This window comes from Mastigoproctus giganteus, chromosome 6 (genome assembly GCF_048544385.1).
Source record: "Mastigoproctus giganteus isolate SK-2022 chromosome 6, ASM4854438v1, whole genome shotgun sequence".
Taxonomy (NCBI): Eukaryota; Metazoa; Arthropoda; class Arachnida; order Uropygi; family Thelyphonidae; genus Mastigoproctus; species Mastigoproctus giganteus.
Window position 1 is genome coordinate 66,887,745 of NC_143580.1, and position 17,630 is coordinate 66,905,374.

The 17,630-nt window shown below is 39.3% G+C and overlaps 1 protein-coding gene across 1 annotated transcript in view; it reads right to left on the bottom strand.

The window, feature by feature from the left end:
- LOC150084389 (platelet-activating factor acetylhydrolase-like) overlaps positions 1-16,411 on the bottom strand; it is a 171,032-nt gene extending 154,621 nt beyond the window's left edge. The window contains exon 1 of the mRNA XM_090376026.1: positions 16,128-16,411. Coding sequence (XP_090232152.1) covers positions 16,128-16,298 — 171 coding nt within the window. The 5' untranslated portion in view covers positions 16,299-16,411. The remainder of the gene's footprint in view (positions 1-16,127) is intronic.
- Between the last annotated feature and the right edge of the window lie 1,219 nt (positions 16,412-17,630).

Below are 17,630 nucleotides of genomic sequence, written 5' to 3' on the forward strand. Positions count from 1 at the left end.
TATTAGGTAGGTGGTCATAATTCAGTGATCACTCAGTGTATATATATATATATATATATTTTTTTTTTTTTTTTTACAGGGCCCCTTCTTGCAAGCTCGGGCAACGCCATGTTTCACCCCAGCCACAGCAGTGATACCATATACTTGGCCCATCTCCTCGTATTTGTGGACCGCAAAGGTCCACAAATAAATAAATAAATAATCTTTATTGTGTACAAAGGATGTATACAATTTTACCCTTCACGGCAGGAATGCCAGGGGCTTCACATTGGCTGGTGTACAAAGGCCTTGAGGACGGGGCCCACATCGAAGTTCGGGTTCATCCCCCAGGGCCAACAATATAATACGTTTCAGTTAACTTATTCACAATATTCATAAAAATGTTATACAGTATTTTTGACATTATGTACAATATTATACAGACATCATTTTTACATTTATTATACTGCCACATTACTGTGCAGTTTGCCTGATTGGGTGTAGGTCATCAAGGATCTCCCTCCGGTATTTGCGGTCCTTGACATTTGTAGAGGTCGCCTTTGATTGCTTGTACTGTGATAAGCATCTGCTTGGGGAGGAAGCGGTCGCTGAGGGCTAGTCTGTTATGGTTGGCTATAAGGGTCGGAGCTGATCTCAGTCCGGGTTGAGGGATCCTCCAGCTGCACAGTTCCTATATGTTTGGCTCCGAGATTATTCCAGTGGTCATTTTGACAGTTAGGGCGAGGCGTCTTTCCATTATAAGATTTGGCAGTCGGGCAAAATTCAGTGCGGTTGCCATCGCAGTTGTTCTTTGCTGGGGTGGACGATGATGTTTATGTGTGACCCAACGAAGGAGCCAGTATTCGGAGGAGTACACACGCTTGATATTCGTGGGGGCTGCAGATGCCCATATTTCTGAGGCGTATAACACGACGGAGTATACAGAGGTGTATATGTACCGCCGAGTCACATCCAGATCCTTAACGTGAAGTAGTTGTTGTTTGGTAGTCCACCGCATTTTGCAGAATTTTGTTATGAGCTTGTCGATGTGGAGCTTGAAGGTCAGTTTGCAATCGAAAACTACTCCCAAGTCTGTTTGTGTATTTACCACTGGAAGGAGAATGCCATTTAGAGAAACTTGGACGTCAGTGGGTTGGTGCTTCAACGAAAAGACAATTTGGGCTGATTTTGCCGGATTAATAAGTAGTCCAAATTGATGGAGATAGGATTCTAAGTCGTGTAGCTTTCGATTGATCTTTTCATTAATTTTTGAGATATGTTCCTCCGGGTTGATCTGGGTGTGTAGCTTAATATCATCAGCATAGCAGATTATGTCTTCTCTCTCTTGAACAAACGGAATAATGACTGCAGTAAATAATGCTCCGGAGAGGACTCCGCCTTGGGGAACTCCTGCAGTGATTTTTCTTGAGATTATATTTTGATCCGCTGTAAGGACAATGATTCTGTCTGATAGCAGGGTTGTGATAAACCACAACAAGTCGCCTGTTATATGGAAGTAATTTTCTAGGAGGTGAACGAGTGAGGGAATGCTGATTGAGTCGAAGGCAGCTTCCAGGTCGACATACGTAACGGCAAGTTCTGCTTTAGCTTCTAGTGCACTGAGAATGGTGCTGGTTATAGAAGTTAAATTGGTGACTGTGGATCTTCCGGGAATGGCATAGTGAATTTGTGGGGGTTTGTGAGGCATGATTTGATTGGTGATGGTTGAGAGTAATGCCTTCTCCATAAGTTTCAAGAGGCTGGAAGAGCGAGAGATTGGCCTGAACTGTTTAATGAGGGATGCAGATTGGCATTTAGGATGTGGCCTCACAGCATATCTGTTCCAGAGAGGGGGAAAGTAGTGCTGCATTAAGATACGGTTAAAAATTGAGAGTAGTGGATCGATGATAAACGTGCTGAGACACTTGATCATGAATTGTGGCACAAGGTCAGGGCCTGCAGTTGCGGTGGGTGGCAATCTATTCATAGCAGTTATAAGCTGCTTCCTGGTGATGCTAACTGTGGCGAGCATATCCGTTGGGATGTTGTTGACAGGTAAGTTGCCTGGATATGTTGGGGCCACATTGTTCGAGAACCGTGCAATGTAGTCCATCCATAGTTCAAGATCCAGTGTTTTAGGGATTCCTGTATGCCGAGAGTCGTAAAATGGTTTGCCTTTTTGTAGGGTTGCTTTTAGATGTTTTTTGATTGCAGATGATTTCTGGCGGTTGAACACTGCCCTTGCTCTGGAGAAGGCAATCCGATCTTGTGCAGTGCCTGACTCTTTCCATCTCTTATGCAGATTTTGTTTTTCTTGGAAGGTTTTGTTCAGTGGAGGCGTCCACCAAGCTCTTGAACGGGGAGTGATGCAGACAGTCCTTGTCGCTCCGTAGTTGGCAATGGTCCGGATCCACCTGGTCATGAGGTCCACAGCCAACTGGAGATCGCAATTGTTGAGAACTTCCCAAGGGATGGAGGATGCGGCTTCGAGACATCGTGGTGGATCAATGAATTTGGGAGATGTTATTATTTTTTTCTTTTTTGGGCCTTGAATATTGAAGTTAGGTGCGGCTAAGTGCAGGAGTATGGCAATGGGTTCGTGATCGGATTGAAAGAGATCGTGAGGGTTGTCTAAGAGGTCGCATGGTGCTGAGGAGAATACCAAATCTAAGAGATTGAGTCCTCTCGTGGGGTGGCAGTTGAGAAGGCTGATACCCAGTGAATCCATACTGCTAACGAGCATCCTACTAAGATGTGCGAGAGTAGGAGGAAGATTGAAATCTCCACAGACAATGTGCTTAGCAGAGGCGTGGAGGTGATTCACTAGCCAATGGATTACATCTTCAATGATATCACTGTTTGGACCTGGTGGAATATATACTGTTGCTATGTCTATCAAGTAGGTGTTAAGATTGAGGGACACCATGGCGGCTTCAAATGCAGGGGATTGGCTTACCACAGAATGTACCAATGAAAAGAGGGTGGTATTGTAGAGTATTGCGACTCCCCCTCCTCTACGATCTACTCTAGAGGAGCAGAGCATCTGGTAACCAGCCTGAGGTGCACAGGCAATGGAGTCCTGGCCATTCCCAAGCCACGTTTCAGCGATACAGAGGACATCCAGGGTTTTCGAGAGTAGAAGCTGTTCGACAGTGTCTAGCTTGTTACAGATACTTCTTGCATTTTGAAAGACAATTCGAATGGTGGTAGCCTTAGCAATCGGAGTTCGTACAGGTGGTAGGTTTCTTTTTTGGGGCCGCACTGGTCTATTGTGCGTTGTGATATGTACAGGGATATTAGAGACAGGTTTGCAGCCTTGGGAATTGACATCATAAACGGCTGGTAGTTGGATTGATTGATATGTGGACATATTGTTTCCCATAGTAGTTTTGTTCTCAATAGAATCATTTGAATTCTTCTGTGTTTCTATGGCTTAGCAGCTTGATAGTTTTAATTGCTATTGTATTTGTTGATGATTTTGGTGATTTATTGCGGTTCTTGGCGTCTGATCTAGGAAGGGTTTGACGAGAGTTCCAGGGGGCCATAGCCTTGGATCCAACACGAAGCTCATCATCTCTGGGTGGCAGGTAAGGATGAAAGATGCGTAAGTTGGGTACCTAGTTCTTCTCTGTCTCACATCAATATTTATACTGTGACGTTCTGCAAACATGGCCTTAATGCTGCCTGGTTTAGTAGTTGGTTCCAGTCGAGAAACAAAGATTTGCCCACGGGTCTGGACCGCTGTGATATTGTACGAATATGAGTGATTCCCCTTAATGGAGTGTTGTGTGCCACCTGTTTTTCCCTTTTGTCTTCCACGTTCCATATTTTGATGGGTTGAATATATGATCCCGGTTTCTTTTGAGGGAACCTGTTGATCGGAGAAAAGAGACTTGGGCAGGGAGTGCATGCAGTTTGTAAGCCTTGCTGTTGGCATCTTTTGGATTTTATGATCGTCTTTTTGGCTGGTGACTACTTCTGCAAATGCGGGTATTAATGGACTCTTTCCAGTTTGAATTGTCTGCTCTAACATTTTAGGTTTGGTATTATTTAGGGTCGATACTGTAGAGCGGGCCACCTGAGAGATCTTCGAGTGGCTATCTCCGGTGATGTTAAATGCAGGTTTGGTAGAGTTATCTTCACTGAAATCTGCATCTTTCCTGTTGAGCTGATTAGTGGATAGTTCTCTTTTGCTATTTTGAAGGTTGGGTTCTGTGGTAGAAGGCTGGTTCACTACAGTGAATTTATTTGCAGCTACTTGTGCCTTGAGTTGTTGTACTTCTTCAAGTAGGCTTGAGTTTTGGGCTTTGATTTGCTTAATCTCATTAATAAGCATATTCAGCTGCGTGTTTATGAGCATTACATAATCATCACTTATCTGCAGGCAGTTTTCCCTGTGCATCAAAGTTGTTACCGTTTGGCAGCACTTTGTGGCCGAGGTAGCTACATCATATATTACTCCTCCAGGGAGTCGTGGAACGGCTGTGCTTTGCAACAGAGACGTGGAGGTAGCGCTGTCATCTGTGGGGGAATGATTGTCGCCATCGGCGATTTGTATCTGCTGATCGGAAGTTTCCGGTGTGGTGCTTATGCTGGGGTGTGGTAGGATGGCTTTATTTTTCTGTGCGGATGATGTAGTTTCGGTTGATGTGCAGGGTATCTCAGTACGTTGGGGAGGTGCCCTTGATGCACCGTTGAGGGAGTCACTGTCAGGTATTTCCTTGCAAGAAAGACATGAAAAATTGCGTCTCCGTTGCTTGTTCATCTTTTTTAAATCAATTTTGAGGCATGATCCACAAAACGAAGCGTGGCACATAACACAAATAATGCATAGGTCAGTGTTTAATTTGCATAATTTACATTCAGCTGTGGTGAAGACTTCATTTAACTCTGTCATATTTGGATATCTGATGGGAAATGCTCGTGTTTGAAGGTTTAACCGGCTGAATTAGTGGTACAGTATTTAGTTCAGAAAGCTTGTCACCGACTTTAGGAATGCAGTTAATCTGTTTCCGGGGGAGGGGGTGAATTTCCAGGAATTAGTAATTGACGCGTATCGCCAGGGCAACTGATCGCAAGTACTGTACTAACTTACAGCAGTGGAGTCTGACCTTGATCTGTAGCCGGCAGCGGTAAGTGGTGCTGGTCAATTTTCCGAGCGTTAATACAGCTTGATCATGTCCGATTATGAGATTCTGTAATATGAAAAGGAACTGCAAATAATAAATACCTGGGTGTCTTGGTCGCCTTGAAGTTGGTGTCTTCTTCTTCAGAGTCACTTGAGGAGTATAACGATACTAAAATCACCTTATAAACTAAGGCATAACTTCATTAATTTTAATGATTATTGAGAGCAACACACATACGTGACTGTACGGTCCGGCGCCACCTATATCACAAATACGAGGAGATGGGCCAAGGTCCATACCAAGGTTCGATAGCAAGGTCCATCCGCAACGGATGGACCTTGGTTTTCCAAGAGGCCAGATGAACAACACCCCAACATAACCTTAATGTGACGCAAACCACACAATTTCGCACATTTTCTGGCCTTCAGAGAATTTATATTGCGGAGTTGGGGAAACTCCCGGTGCCGCAAGACATGGAATGCTATATATAAAACCGCCATATTCTATTTAAAAAGTACAGAAAATAGCTCCACGAAACCGAAATGCAATCGAAAGTAGATAAATAAAACACCTAATTATGTTGCAAGTTACAAGCTGTTAGGAAGAAGTCAGCCTTGAATTTTGCCGTCAACAAAAACGAGGAAAGTATTGCATTTAATTTCGATAGCAGATGATAATTATCGGCAAGGGTTCACCAATAAAAGGTCACAAAAATAGGAAAATAGGAAAATCACCAGGCATATAGTATTTGCCTTAACCACCATGTCGTAATACTTAATTATAGTATACAAGGACCGATTTGTAACGACTGTTCACATTAACTCTGAAGACTACACGCAAAACTAGCTGCTGGCATTTTTTAATAGACTTCAAAGAAATTGCGATACTCGGAGAAAAGACCTCATTCTGCTGTGGCTCAGCCTTTTAAAAGCTTTCTTTTCAGAGGAGTTAAGTCATTTGGAGGTCACATTTAAATTTAAGGTACTTAGCTATTTAATAATCCTGGTTACTTGCCTGCCTGTAATCATTCAAACTACATTTATAAACTTCCTTAAATTAGTTCTGCATTTATTTCCATTAATTCTTATAGTCCGTCACGAAATTATGCACGTGAACGTCCAAAGTCTCTGACGAATTCTTAAGGACACTAATTTCCTTTCGGATACCAAGAGATATAGATTTTTAGTGAATTTTAGTCATACTGATCTGCTATTTACAGTGAGTGATAAGTTGCGTTATATAATTTTCTCCCGTTTTAAAGGTTTTAAAAATTATTTGAAATTTACACTTGGTGCAGAGTTAAATATTTCTACTGATAATGTCTTTCACCAAAGCTTGTGCAGTATGATCAAAAGTTCGGTTTTTACTCTCTCTCATTCATTGTTATCAGCGTTTGGCCCCAACTTCTGCTCTTATACAGGGTGATCCAGGAGGAACATTAATATTTTGAGAGGTTATAGTATCGATTATTCTGAATAAAAAAGTTCATATAAATATGTGTCCAATTCTCAATGGATACGGAGATACAGCTCCCTGAATCAGATGTGACCAAGAAGCAGTTATAACCTGACGCTGTTTGGTGTTAGAAGTGTTGAAACATCTTCATACATGCTCAATATGCCGATATGGTGTTTGTCTACGGCAGGGGTTCTCAACGAGGGCGAAAATTGTTTTTTTTTTTTTTAGGGGGGGGGGGCGAAAAAATCATGGATATTACAATGGTCTGTGGCCCTCCAAAGATTCAATTCCACCCTATGATATCTTATTCCTTTATATTTAATTTTTCTCATTAGGTTTTCTTTTCTCCTGAGACAACTGATTTTCAACACATAGGTATATTATATTAGGAGTGAGTGAGAAATTTTAATAAAAGGAAGATAATAGGCGTGATTTAATTCAACCATCTTTGCTTTTCATAGGCATTAAATGCCTAAGTGCTTTTAGAGGTAATATATCCGCAATCCTTGACGTTTGCCCCTTTCCAACGCCACTGCCAAGGGCTGCGATCTTGGCGGTGGCGTGGTGGGCATGGTTTATTTATTTATTCTTTTGTTTCTTTGGTCAATATATGAGGCATGGATGGGATGACGAAGTGTTTCAGTCTATTGTTTCTACTTTTTAAGCAGCAATTAGTATTGATTTATCGTTTCCTTGTAGAAGTTGTTTATTTTTAATCCACAGTGTGCTTTTGTGAGTGACTGGGCTATGAGATTTAAATAAAAATAGTTTATATTTTATTATTTAATTCTTTAGTTATTCAACCCAACATCAATCGTGTCAAGTGCCAAAGAGAAAGTGTCGACGGTATCTGGATGAATATCTAGCTTATGGTTTTATTGAAAGCCCATTCGACTCAAGACAGCCCATGTGTCTATGGGGAGGGGGGATTTTTAATCTGTATGTATGCCTATATTCTTATTTGAACCTTTACTTTATTCTCTTTTCCTCATCTCACCTTTCGCATCCGACTCGTATATCTCACAGAAGAAATCGGGTTCTTGGGAATTGCTATATTTAAGTATATTCCTCCTTCGAATTGAGCTGTGTGTTCAAAATGACTAATCACAACTTCATTAAGGCTATATGCAAATCATTATTACACATATATACAGGACAAGAAATTAAGAATAATTATGCACATATTATAACATGATAAAACCACTCATATGACACATTGTATGAACTAATTGGTTTGTGAATTTATATTCATGTACATCACTTATCTAGCACAAGGATTTTGACACTTTCATGAATTTCCATTATGATAAATACTCAACCTCTTTTTCGAACATTCTTATTTTGTTCTCACCAGCAGCATGACCCTTTGATGTCCACCGGCAACCTCCACAAACACTCATTTTATTATCGCACTAATACTTTCTGATACTTTCTAAAAGTATCAGAAAACTCGAAATCAGTCAGCCTGACGCCGGTCTTAATTTTAAAGGAACACTGGATGTGCACTCACTTCCTGTTTTGGTCTGACTGTGTTACAGATCAAAGGAGGCGCTTCGTCTAATCCCATCTCCCGTCCTATTGTTAGTTCTCAAGCAACCCTTTTCATGCCTATTCTCAAATTGCACTCCTTTACCCAGTCCTGCTGTCCCTGTTTGCTCTTTTGTATTATGGGAATTGATAGTTTACCCCTTTGCTACCATTGCTAATTCTCACGCTTAGATTATCCCATCTCTAAATCTAAAGTTCTTCTATTTTAATCTTACTTTGAGAAAAAAACCAAATATCTTTATTTTAATTAATTTGTAAGATTTTACATCTTACATGTCTCATGTGTAATGGTTCTTTTTCAAATGAGGCTATGAAACCATCAAGACTTTTAGATCACTTAAAAAGGAAACATGCTGATAAAGTTAGTAAGCATATAATGATGTAATTAATTATGTTGAAATTTCACGTTTATTTAATGAAAAATCTTTCGAGCCTACAGGCCAGTAAAGCTCCTGGGGTTGATGGCATATAACCTTAAGAGAGAGAGAGAGAGAGAGGCGGCAAGTGAATGCATTGAACCATTGAGGCTAATTATGCGAGCATCACTGGACTCGGGAGTCATTCCGTTGGATTAGAAAAGTGGCAATGTACCTCCAATACATAAGAGCGGTTCTAAGAGTGAAGTGGGAAATTACCGGCCGGTTAGTCTAACTTCAGTAGTAGGGAAAATCATGGAGACGATCAAAATTGGAATTAGGATCATTTAGATAGAAATGGAATTCTGAAGGATACTCAGCATGGTTTTGTAAGGGAAAATCATGTTTAACTAATCTGGTTAGCTATTTTGATAGGGTTACACAAGAGCTGGACTTTGGGAATAATTTCGACATTGTTTATTTGGATTTCAGCAAAGCATTTGACTCAATCCCACATGAGTGGTTACTTTATAAGCTGGAACAGGTTGGAATCACAGGGAAAATCCTTAGATGGATAGCTGGATGGCTTCAGGGTAGGAGGCACAGGGTTGTGATAAATGGTTATTCCTCAGATTGGGTTGATGTAAGAAGTGGGGTTCCCCAAGGATCAGTATTAGACCACTGTTGTTTTTTAATTTCGTAAATGACATCGATGAAGGGATAGAGGGCGTGATGTCTAAATTTGCAGATGATGTAAAGATTAGTAGAGTAGTTAATGATCACTGCCAAGCAGAACTACTTCAGAATTGCCTAGATAGACTTCAGGGATGGTCTGAAAAATGACAGCTATGTTTTAATCCAGCAAAGTGTAAGGTATTGCACCTTGGGAACAGTAACCCCAAAATAACTTATACACTTGGCAGAGTTGAACTAAAGCCGGTAGTGGAGGAAACTTTAAGTTCTCTGAGTATTGTAGACAGGTTGCAAGGAAGGCCCATAGTGTCCTATTGATGATGTATCAAACAATTGCTAGTAGAGATAAGGACGTCGTAATCCCATTGTATAAGGCTATTGTTAGACCATACTTGGAATACTGTGTTCAGGTATGGGGTCCGCACCCAAAGAAAGACATTGTGCTTTTTGAAAGGTCCAGAGACGGGTAACTCGCCTGGTGAGATCGGTAAAAGGGCGTCAATATGAGGAAAGACTTCGAATATGTGGGTTGTAGAGCTTTGAAAATAGGCACCTTAGCGGAAACTTGATTGAGGTGTTTAAGGCTCTGAGAGGCATCAGTAAAATGAATGAGGACGAAATTTTCACGGTTATAAATGATTCTAGAACTAGAAGCCATAATTTCAAATTACGGGGGGGAGATGTTTAGACTGGATTGAAAGAAGTTTTATTTTAGCCAGCGAGTTATAAATTACTGGAATAAGTTATCTACGTGGGTGGTAGACGCTGACAGTTTGGGGAAATTCAAAGGTCAGCTGGATAATTACCTATGGGAGGAGGGAAACGTTTAGGTTCTACATTTCCTTTTCTCTCATTTATTAATTATTATTATTTATTAATTATAAAACCCCAAACCCAAACCCCAAAGAGAGAGAGAGAGAGAGGAGCAGGATTATAGAAGCCAATTCAGAAGAATAGTGCCCATCTGTAGAAAAGGCATGCAGCTGAAACAGTACGTCAATGAGACAGCGAGTGGAGAGACTCTGTTAGAGATGAGTCATTAATTAACCTAACTGCCCTCTTCTGAATGGAATCTAGAAGCCTGAAAGAGGTTTTGGGGGCACCGCCCCAGATGTGGGAACAATATTCCATGGTAGGGGGGCTTTGCGATTTGTACAGAGTGAACAGCTGTTTGGAAGAAAAGTAACGCCAAGAGCGATAGAAAAAAACAAAGTTTTTAGATGCAGAGGAAGCAATATCTGTAATGTGTTTGTGCCAAGAGAGATTAGAAGTCAGGGTAATCCCCAAAAGAGATACAGTACATCATCTTGCCTAGAAATTGGAGTGTCACCAACGATAAGCATAATAGCAGAAGAATCCTTTTTGCGAGATATAAGACAAGACTGAGTTTTAGAAGGATTGAAATCAACTAAGTTGTCTTTGCCCCACTGGAGAATTACCTGGAAATCGGCATTTAAGAAATAGGTAGCAGATATTCGAAAAGTTGAAGCTGATTGAGCAGGGCAATGTTTCTAAAAATAGAAAGTGGAATGCAATGTGCTCTCATCAGCAAAACTATGGATAGGATTTCCAGTCAATGGAAGAAGGTCATTAATATACAATAGGAAAAGAGTGGGAAAAAGAACTGAACCATGGGGGACACCACATTAGTGGAGAAGTTAGAAGACAGAGAGCCATCCACCATCCTTTTTTTTTTTTTTTTTTTTATTAGATAGTTGTTGGCACATAGGCTTCTGTGGCCATAATGCACCTCCCAAGGTTTTTTTGCAGTACTTTGATCCAAGCCCGAGGCGGGAATCGAACTCGCGACCTTTGGGTTGCCAGGAAGGCACTTTTACCCACCCGGCTAGCCCGGTCGGCTTCATCTACCATCATCCTCAGTGAGCGATCAGAGAGAAAACTGGATAACCAATTACAAAAAAAAAAAAAAAAACAGTTGGCAAACCATAAGATGGTAGCTTGTTTTGAAGACCTTTATGTCAAACACGATCGAAAGCCTTTGAGATGTCAAGAGCAACTGCTTGTGTTTCACCGAACTTTTCCATTAAATTTGTCCATAAATGGGTAAACTAAGCCAGAATATCACCGGTGGATCGACACTGACGGAATCCATACTGGCGATGGTTGATCAGACGGAAGGTTTCTAGGTAGTTTAAGAGTTGTCGGTTAATTGATTTCTCCATAACTTTAGAAAGAGTAGAAGTAATTGCAATGGGACGATAATTGGACAGAAGGGATTTGTCACCCTTTTTGGGAACTGGCTGGATATGAGCAAATTTCCAAGCAGAAGGAAAAACACCTTTGGAATAAAAAAGTGAAAAAGGGGGCAAAGAATAGGAGTAAATTCAGGAGCACAGGTTTTGAGAACAAGTGGAGAAATACTACAGGACCTGGAGCTTTCTTAGCATCAAGATTCGTCAAAATCTTTCTGACATCCTTTTGATGGAAGACCAAAGGCGGCATTGAGTGGAGCATGCTAGGAATGGTGGGAAGTGTTTTACCAAGATCATTAATACATGAGTTGGGAGGAAAATGGGATGCTAGCAGGTCAGCTTTATCCTTGGATGAACTGACATCAGAACCATCTGGTTTTGACAGAGGTGGGAGCAAAGATGGGCAAAAGTTGCGGCGAATAGCTTTGGCAACAGAGTGCTCGGCTACCATTAGGACAAGAAGCAAGTTTTCTACCCTTAGTCTATTGAAACTCTAGTTTGGACTGATTAATAACTGCTTTACAGTTGCTGCGAGCAACTGTAAAGCAGTTTGGTGTAGGCATAAAATAAAACTGAAGAATTGGAAACAAGCCAATTATGATATGCAACGTCCTTCTCTTGAACAGCCTGGCATATTTATTGGAAAACCAGTGTTTAGATAAAGGACGAGATTTTATAGTGGAGTGTGGAATAAAGGATTCCATTCCTACAAGAATAATTTCACTGACACGATCTGAGCAAACGTTGAATCCAGAAGCTTTGAAACAGTAATCTGACCAAGGAAAAAAAGAAAAGAAATCTCGCAGGTCATCCCATTTTGTATTCTTGTAATGCCAAACAACACGAGGTTGAGGATAGCTATGAGATAAAGGCTCCATTGGAGAAGAGACAATCACTAAGTTGTGATCTGAGGTGCCTAAAGGACCACTCACATCGACCGTATACTTAGAAGGGTTGTTTGTGAGAAAAAGGTCAAGCGTGTTGGCTGTATGGTAAGGATTGTCCGGTATTCTTGTAGGTAAATGAACAATCTGTGCAAGGTCATTAGTAATTGCAAAAGCTTCAGCATCTCGACCAGCTGGGTCACTGTGACTAGAAAACGGAAGCCAGCTGGAGTTGTGAACATTAAAATCACCAAGGAAAATTACCTAACTGTTAGGAAAGTTGGACTGGAGAAAGTAAAGTTGCAAAGAGAGGAAGTCAAAGAGATCCAAGTGATTAGTGGGGTTGGGAGAACGGTAGAGACAACAGATGAATTTGACAAAATGAAGTAGAGAGGTTTTAAGCCGGAGAAGATCGAAAAGAGGAGATTCCAAATTACCAAGTCTTTGACAGGGAATGTCGGAACTGATACATTTGTATCCACAAGTAGCACCTTTGAGGCGAAAGGAATCATACAGCGAATAATTTGGGCAACTGAGATAAGCAGTAGTTGAATCAACCGAAAACTGAGATTCTGTCAGAAATTTGCCATTGCTAATATTAATAAATTAATAATCAATTATTAATATTATTAATAATTTTAATAATAATTATTATTTTTTTTGCCATTATTGCCATTATTAATATTAATTATTAGTATTAATTTTATTAATACTAATAAAAAATATTCTTGTGGCCACTGTACCCTACACTGAGATCAATATAGATCCCAATGTAGTTACTGCATAAAAACATTCCCCACATCGTTACACTTCCTCCATCAGCCTACACTATCAGTACAAACTAGGAAGTTTCTAGTGCTTCGTGTAGTTTTCAGTATGTAGTGACTCTTCGACGTGCGCAGAAAAACGGAAATCAGCTAATTGCACCACATTACTTGCTTACAGTCCTCCTGCTTCCATCTTATGTGTTCCGACACAAATTTGCCGTATTTTTCGGTTGGTGTCAGAGATCAGTAGCTTCTGTGGGGAGGGGTCCTACTCCTGCACTTCTGTGAGGGAGTAGGACACTAGTGCATTCTTTGTAGGATTCTTCGCATAGTGCGGATACTGATGACTTTTGGTGTTCTGTCATTAAATACAAAGGCTAAAAAAATGTCATATTAGGACCACCAGAGCGAACTCATCTGCCGATATGTAATATGTCCATAAATTGCTTGTGTTCTCTGATCGATTTGCCTGTTCTGCTGGAAGAGAAACCCGAGTTTTCGGGGTAAAATGACCCATGAGTACTGATATATAATTCTATGTAATGAGCACTTAGAATGAGCACACGGTCTGCTGGCTAGAGTAGTGTACGATAAAATCAGTTTTATTAGCCAAAATGGTTAATAAAAAAATTATTTAATAATGAAAGTTTGGTTTGTATTGGGGTTTAGTGGCGCATGGACTACGTGGGTCAATATTGAAAGTAACACCACCATGAATGCCATCATTGTTTAGTGCAGTTGTTGATTTCCCTTAACCTTTGTTTTGTATTTCCGAAAGTAGCGTGTTCAACCGGTTGTCGTGTCGAACAGGGCCCCGCGCTCAAATGGGCTAAATAATAATATCATCTACGTCTTTTCCGCTTTTCTATCAACGAGTCTACCGCCGTCCTAATATCTAGTTACCCACATTATCGTCACTCCCGAGTGACGTGTAAATGTGTGTGATTATTGGTTCCTATTATTCATGTTCCTATTTTTATGAGATGACCGCAATTTTTAAACAATATTGAATATTAACTTTTAATTTAATTTTAAATTTTAAATACGAATAAATATTTATTCGTATTTAAAATATTTGTTCAGTATAATATAAAATTATTTAATTATTTCTTAGTTACTGTAAATTTTAAAAAATAAAAAATTAAAAAATCACTATTACAAAAACATACCGTATAAGTTTTGCACAGGACTTCAGGCCCCGTAAGTACTTGAACAGTGTTCCATAAATTTTGGGGCCGGCCCCACCTCCTCTCATTTCCAACCTATCTATATGCTTAGAATAAGAGAACCACTTTAAAATACACGAGATAGATTTTTAAAAATTTGTCTATTGATAATAACGACAGAAACTATCTGTAAAGTGTCTCTTGCTAAAAAATAGAAACTGTAATTGCGTGTGCAATACATACTATAAACTTTTATGAAACTTATTATAGCTGGGGAAAAATCGCCTGCAGTAGTGACATGAGAACTTTACTAGGTCACCGAGATCCTTCTTGTTAAATTTCACTATACACTATTTGGTTTATGAGTATTGGAGTGTGTGTTAAGCGCAAAGCAACTAAGGCTATCAGGCTGCAGAATATGTCTGTAATTGCGTGTTTCCTTCGGTCGATTTGCTCGACGAAAAACCTGAGTTTTCGGAAGAAAAAACCTTCCTACCTCGCCTAAGACCCACTAATTCGGCCACGTTTTATGAAGCAGAATAACTAAACATAAATATTGTAAACTCTGCGATACTCAGCACATTATATATATATATACTGTATATATATATATATATATATATATATATATATATATGCAAGCAAGCCAGAACTTTCAGCCACTAGATTTATCAATGGCAATATCAACTTCACATTTATCTTTAAGAATCCGTGCAAAAAAGTAACATTTCTTTCTTTATAAGATGCTCGAAGGATTATCTTGTCTTTTAACCCAGTTTTGCAGCTAACAAGATTTTTAAACTGCATCGATAATGCAGTGGTAAGTACAAACTTGCCTTTGCAACGAGTTGCCCTGCTACTGTACTGCAATACTTTCAAACATATAGTTTAACCGAAAGGTTAACCGACTATTTTTTTTAAAGATGAGACTACTATGAGAACCTGTTTTAGGGCTAACTGGTCCCTCATCAAATAACAAGTGGACTCTAGTAACAACACACACACAGACAAAACAGTTGTAAGGTTGTTCAATGTGAGCTGCCATGCGGTATATGAAATTAGTTTTCAAAGTTGCAAAGTTCAGTAGCTAAAGCTATCTGTTGAAAGTAGTACAATACCGACGCAACTCGTTGCGAAGGCAAGTTTATTGTAGCGTGTGAATTAAGACCATTGCTTTATTTGAAATAAATGACCATTTGAAATAAGTTCAGTTGTTAATATTTAATGAAATATGGTCTTCTAAAACTGATCAACCACTCGGTATACTTCTTGAAAGTCCGGCATCCTCAGGAATTCGGAGGTCCTGGATTTTAAAGAGTTTATTGTATTTGTAGTGGTCAGTTAGCGACTCATGACACTTATTAACCAACAGGTATTTTAATTTAATTTATTTATTTTCTACACATAACAGGACATAGTCCCGATTACAATGATGTGAAATGTGTTAGTACAATGAATATAATTAGTACATTCTACACAGTAAGTCAATATGTTAAATGTACTTTAAGTTGATAAATTAATGCTTTAATTTGATAAATTAAAACTTTTACACTTTAAATAAATAAAAGTCGATGATACGAAAGTGATAGAAGTGTTAAAACTATAAAAATTGGTATAAATGTTGAAAATACGATTACAAAGATATGTATGTATCTAGACGGTCAGAAGTCACGAGTGAGAGCCAAAAATTTCTTTCATACAATTTTCGTTTGATTTAAAAGGGGGAAAAAGAGGGGGGAGTAGTATTACTCAAACATACGTAGGAGAAAAGATAAAAATATAAAAATTTATATTTATTATTTCTAACTTGCAACTCACTCATATATGATAATAATAAAATATTTATGAAACTTATTCTGTAATCAATACTTGTTTTCTTTTTAAATCACTTTTGTGTGAACAGATAATAAATATAAGGATGTAAATAAACTTACCAAACATCCACTCTGTGCCGCAGGATAATACAATCGCACCAAAATGCTTTGTTTGGTATCAGAAGTCATAATATCTCTACACCCTACGGTGTATGGACCAGTAGGTAACGGTATGTGTTTTTTTCCATGATGCCGGAGAAGGCTGGATGTTTTTGCTCTCTTTGCTCCCATCACTCCTTCTGTCGTTACAGACCCACTGCACGAGAGCTTACTGCGCTCTAATGATTCTCCACCTCTTCCTACATTGTCGGATCGCCGTTAGCATTTATATGAGAAGTCAAGTTCATTGTCTTTTAGAGCCGTCTAGCGGTATGAGAGTGTTATTCTTTTTAACTGGTTATAGTCTTTATCACGTGGATAGTATTGCGTTATATATAAGAACTTGCATCTACATTACACGGGAAATTTCAAGCATGAATTATTAGAAAGGGCGAACATGCCGCTTCCTCGGGTGACTTTGATTTCTTCATACCAGGATGATTTAAAAAGTAATAGAATGTTCTTACATCTTGATGCCAATCTCGCAGGTCATTTGTTGCTGCTCTGTTTTTGTTGAGGCAAATTGTACAGTTTTTAAATTATATTAGGCAGTTCTGCCCAACTTGGGAATTCCGCCATGTATTCGTAACATCACACAGATAAAAGCCATTAAAAAATGAAGATGGTTTCTGATATGCCCGAGTCCAGATCAGAAGTGTATTACTCAGAGATATTATTATTATTAGCTATATGGTGCAAGGAAGCCTGAGGCTTATGCTGCACCAGCCAAAAAAAATTCCCGAGTTACCCTGTGTGTGTGTGTGTGTGTGTGTGTGTGTGTGTGTGTGTGTGTGTGTGTGTGTGTGTGTGTGTGTGTGTGTGTGTGTGTGTGTGTGTGTGAGAAAGAGAGAGAGAGAGAGAGAGAGAGAGAGAGAGAGAGAGAGAGAGAGAGAGAGTTAAAAAGTAGAAGAAAATCACCAAGAAAGAGAAGAATGATGATATCCAGCTCAGACCCTGGGTGTGCCAAGCCCATACTCACCAGATGAGAGGTTGCAAGGTAATAGGCACATTAATCTCCCAATGACGACTTATGTCGCTTATTTACGACTCGCAAAATATCTGTTTATACATATTCTAGTTATTACTTGAATTTTATAATTTCTGGTTGACTTTTTTTTTTTTTTTTTTTTAATTTAAAGTCTTGAAGTGGCCCGGTTAATCCGATCCCGGTAAATCGAGAGTCTGCTGTATTTCCAACAAGAGAATACAATACACACATTTCGATACACTTAATAAAACTATCAATTATTATCGATCTCATAATATAGATGAACATGAAATTTTAATACAACACAATTTAAATGTGTGTATCTTTCTGTGTGTGTATAGTCTTTCCATTAATTAATGCTTTAATCAACTGAAATCAATATCATTTCTCAGTGTATCTTCTTCCTAGATTTCATGTCACCAAAGTTATTATTTCTGACAAATCCAATTTTGCTACTGTCATTTTCGATAGACAGA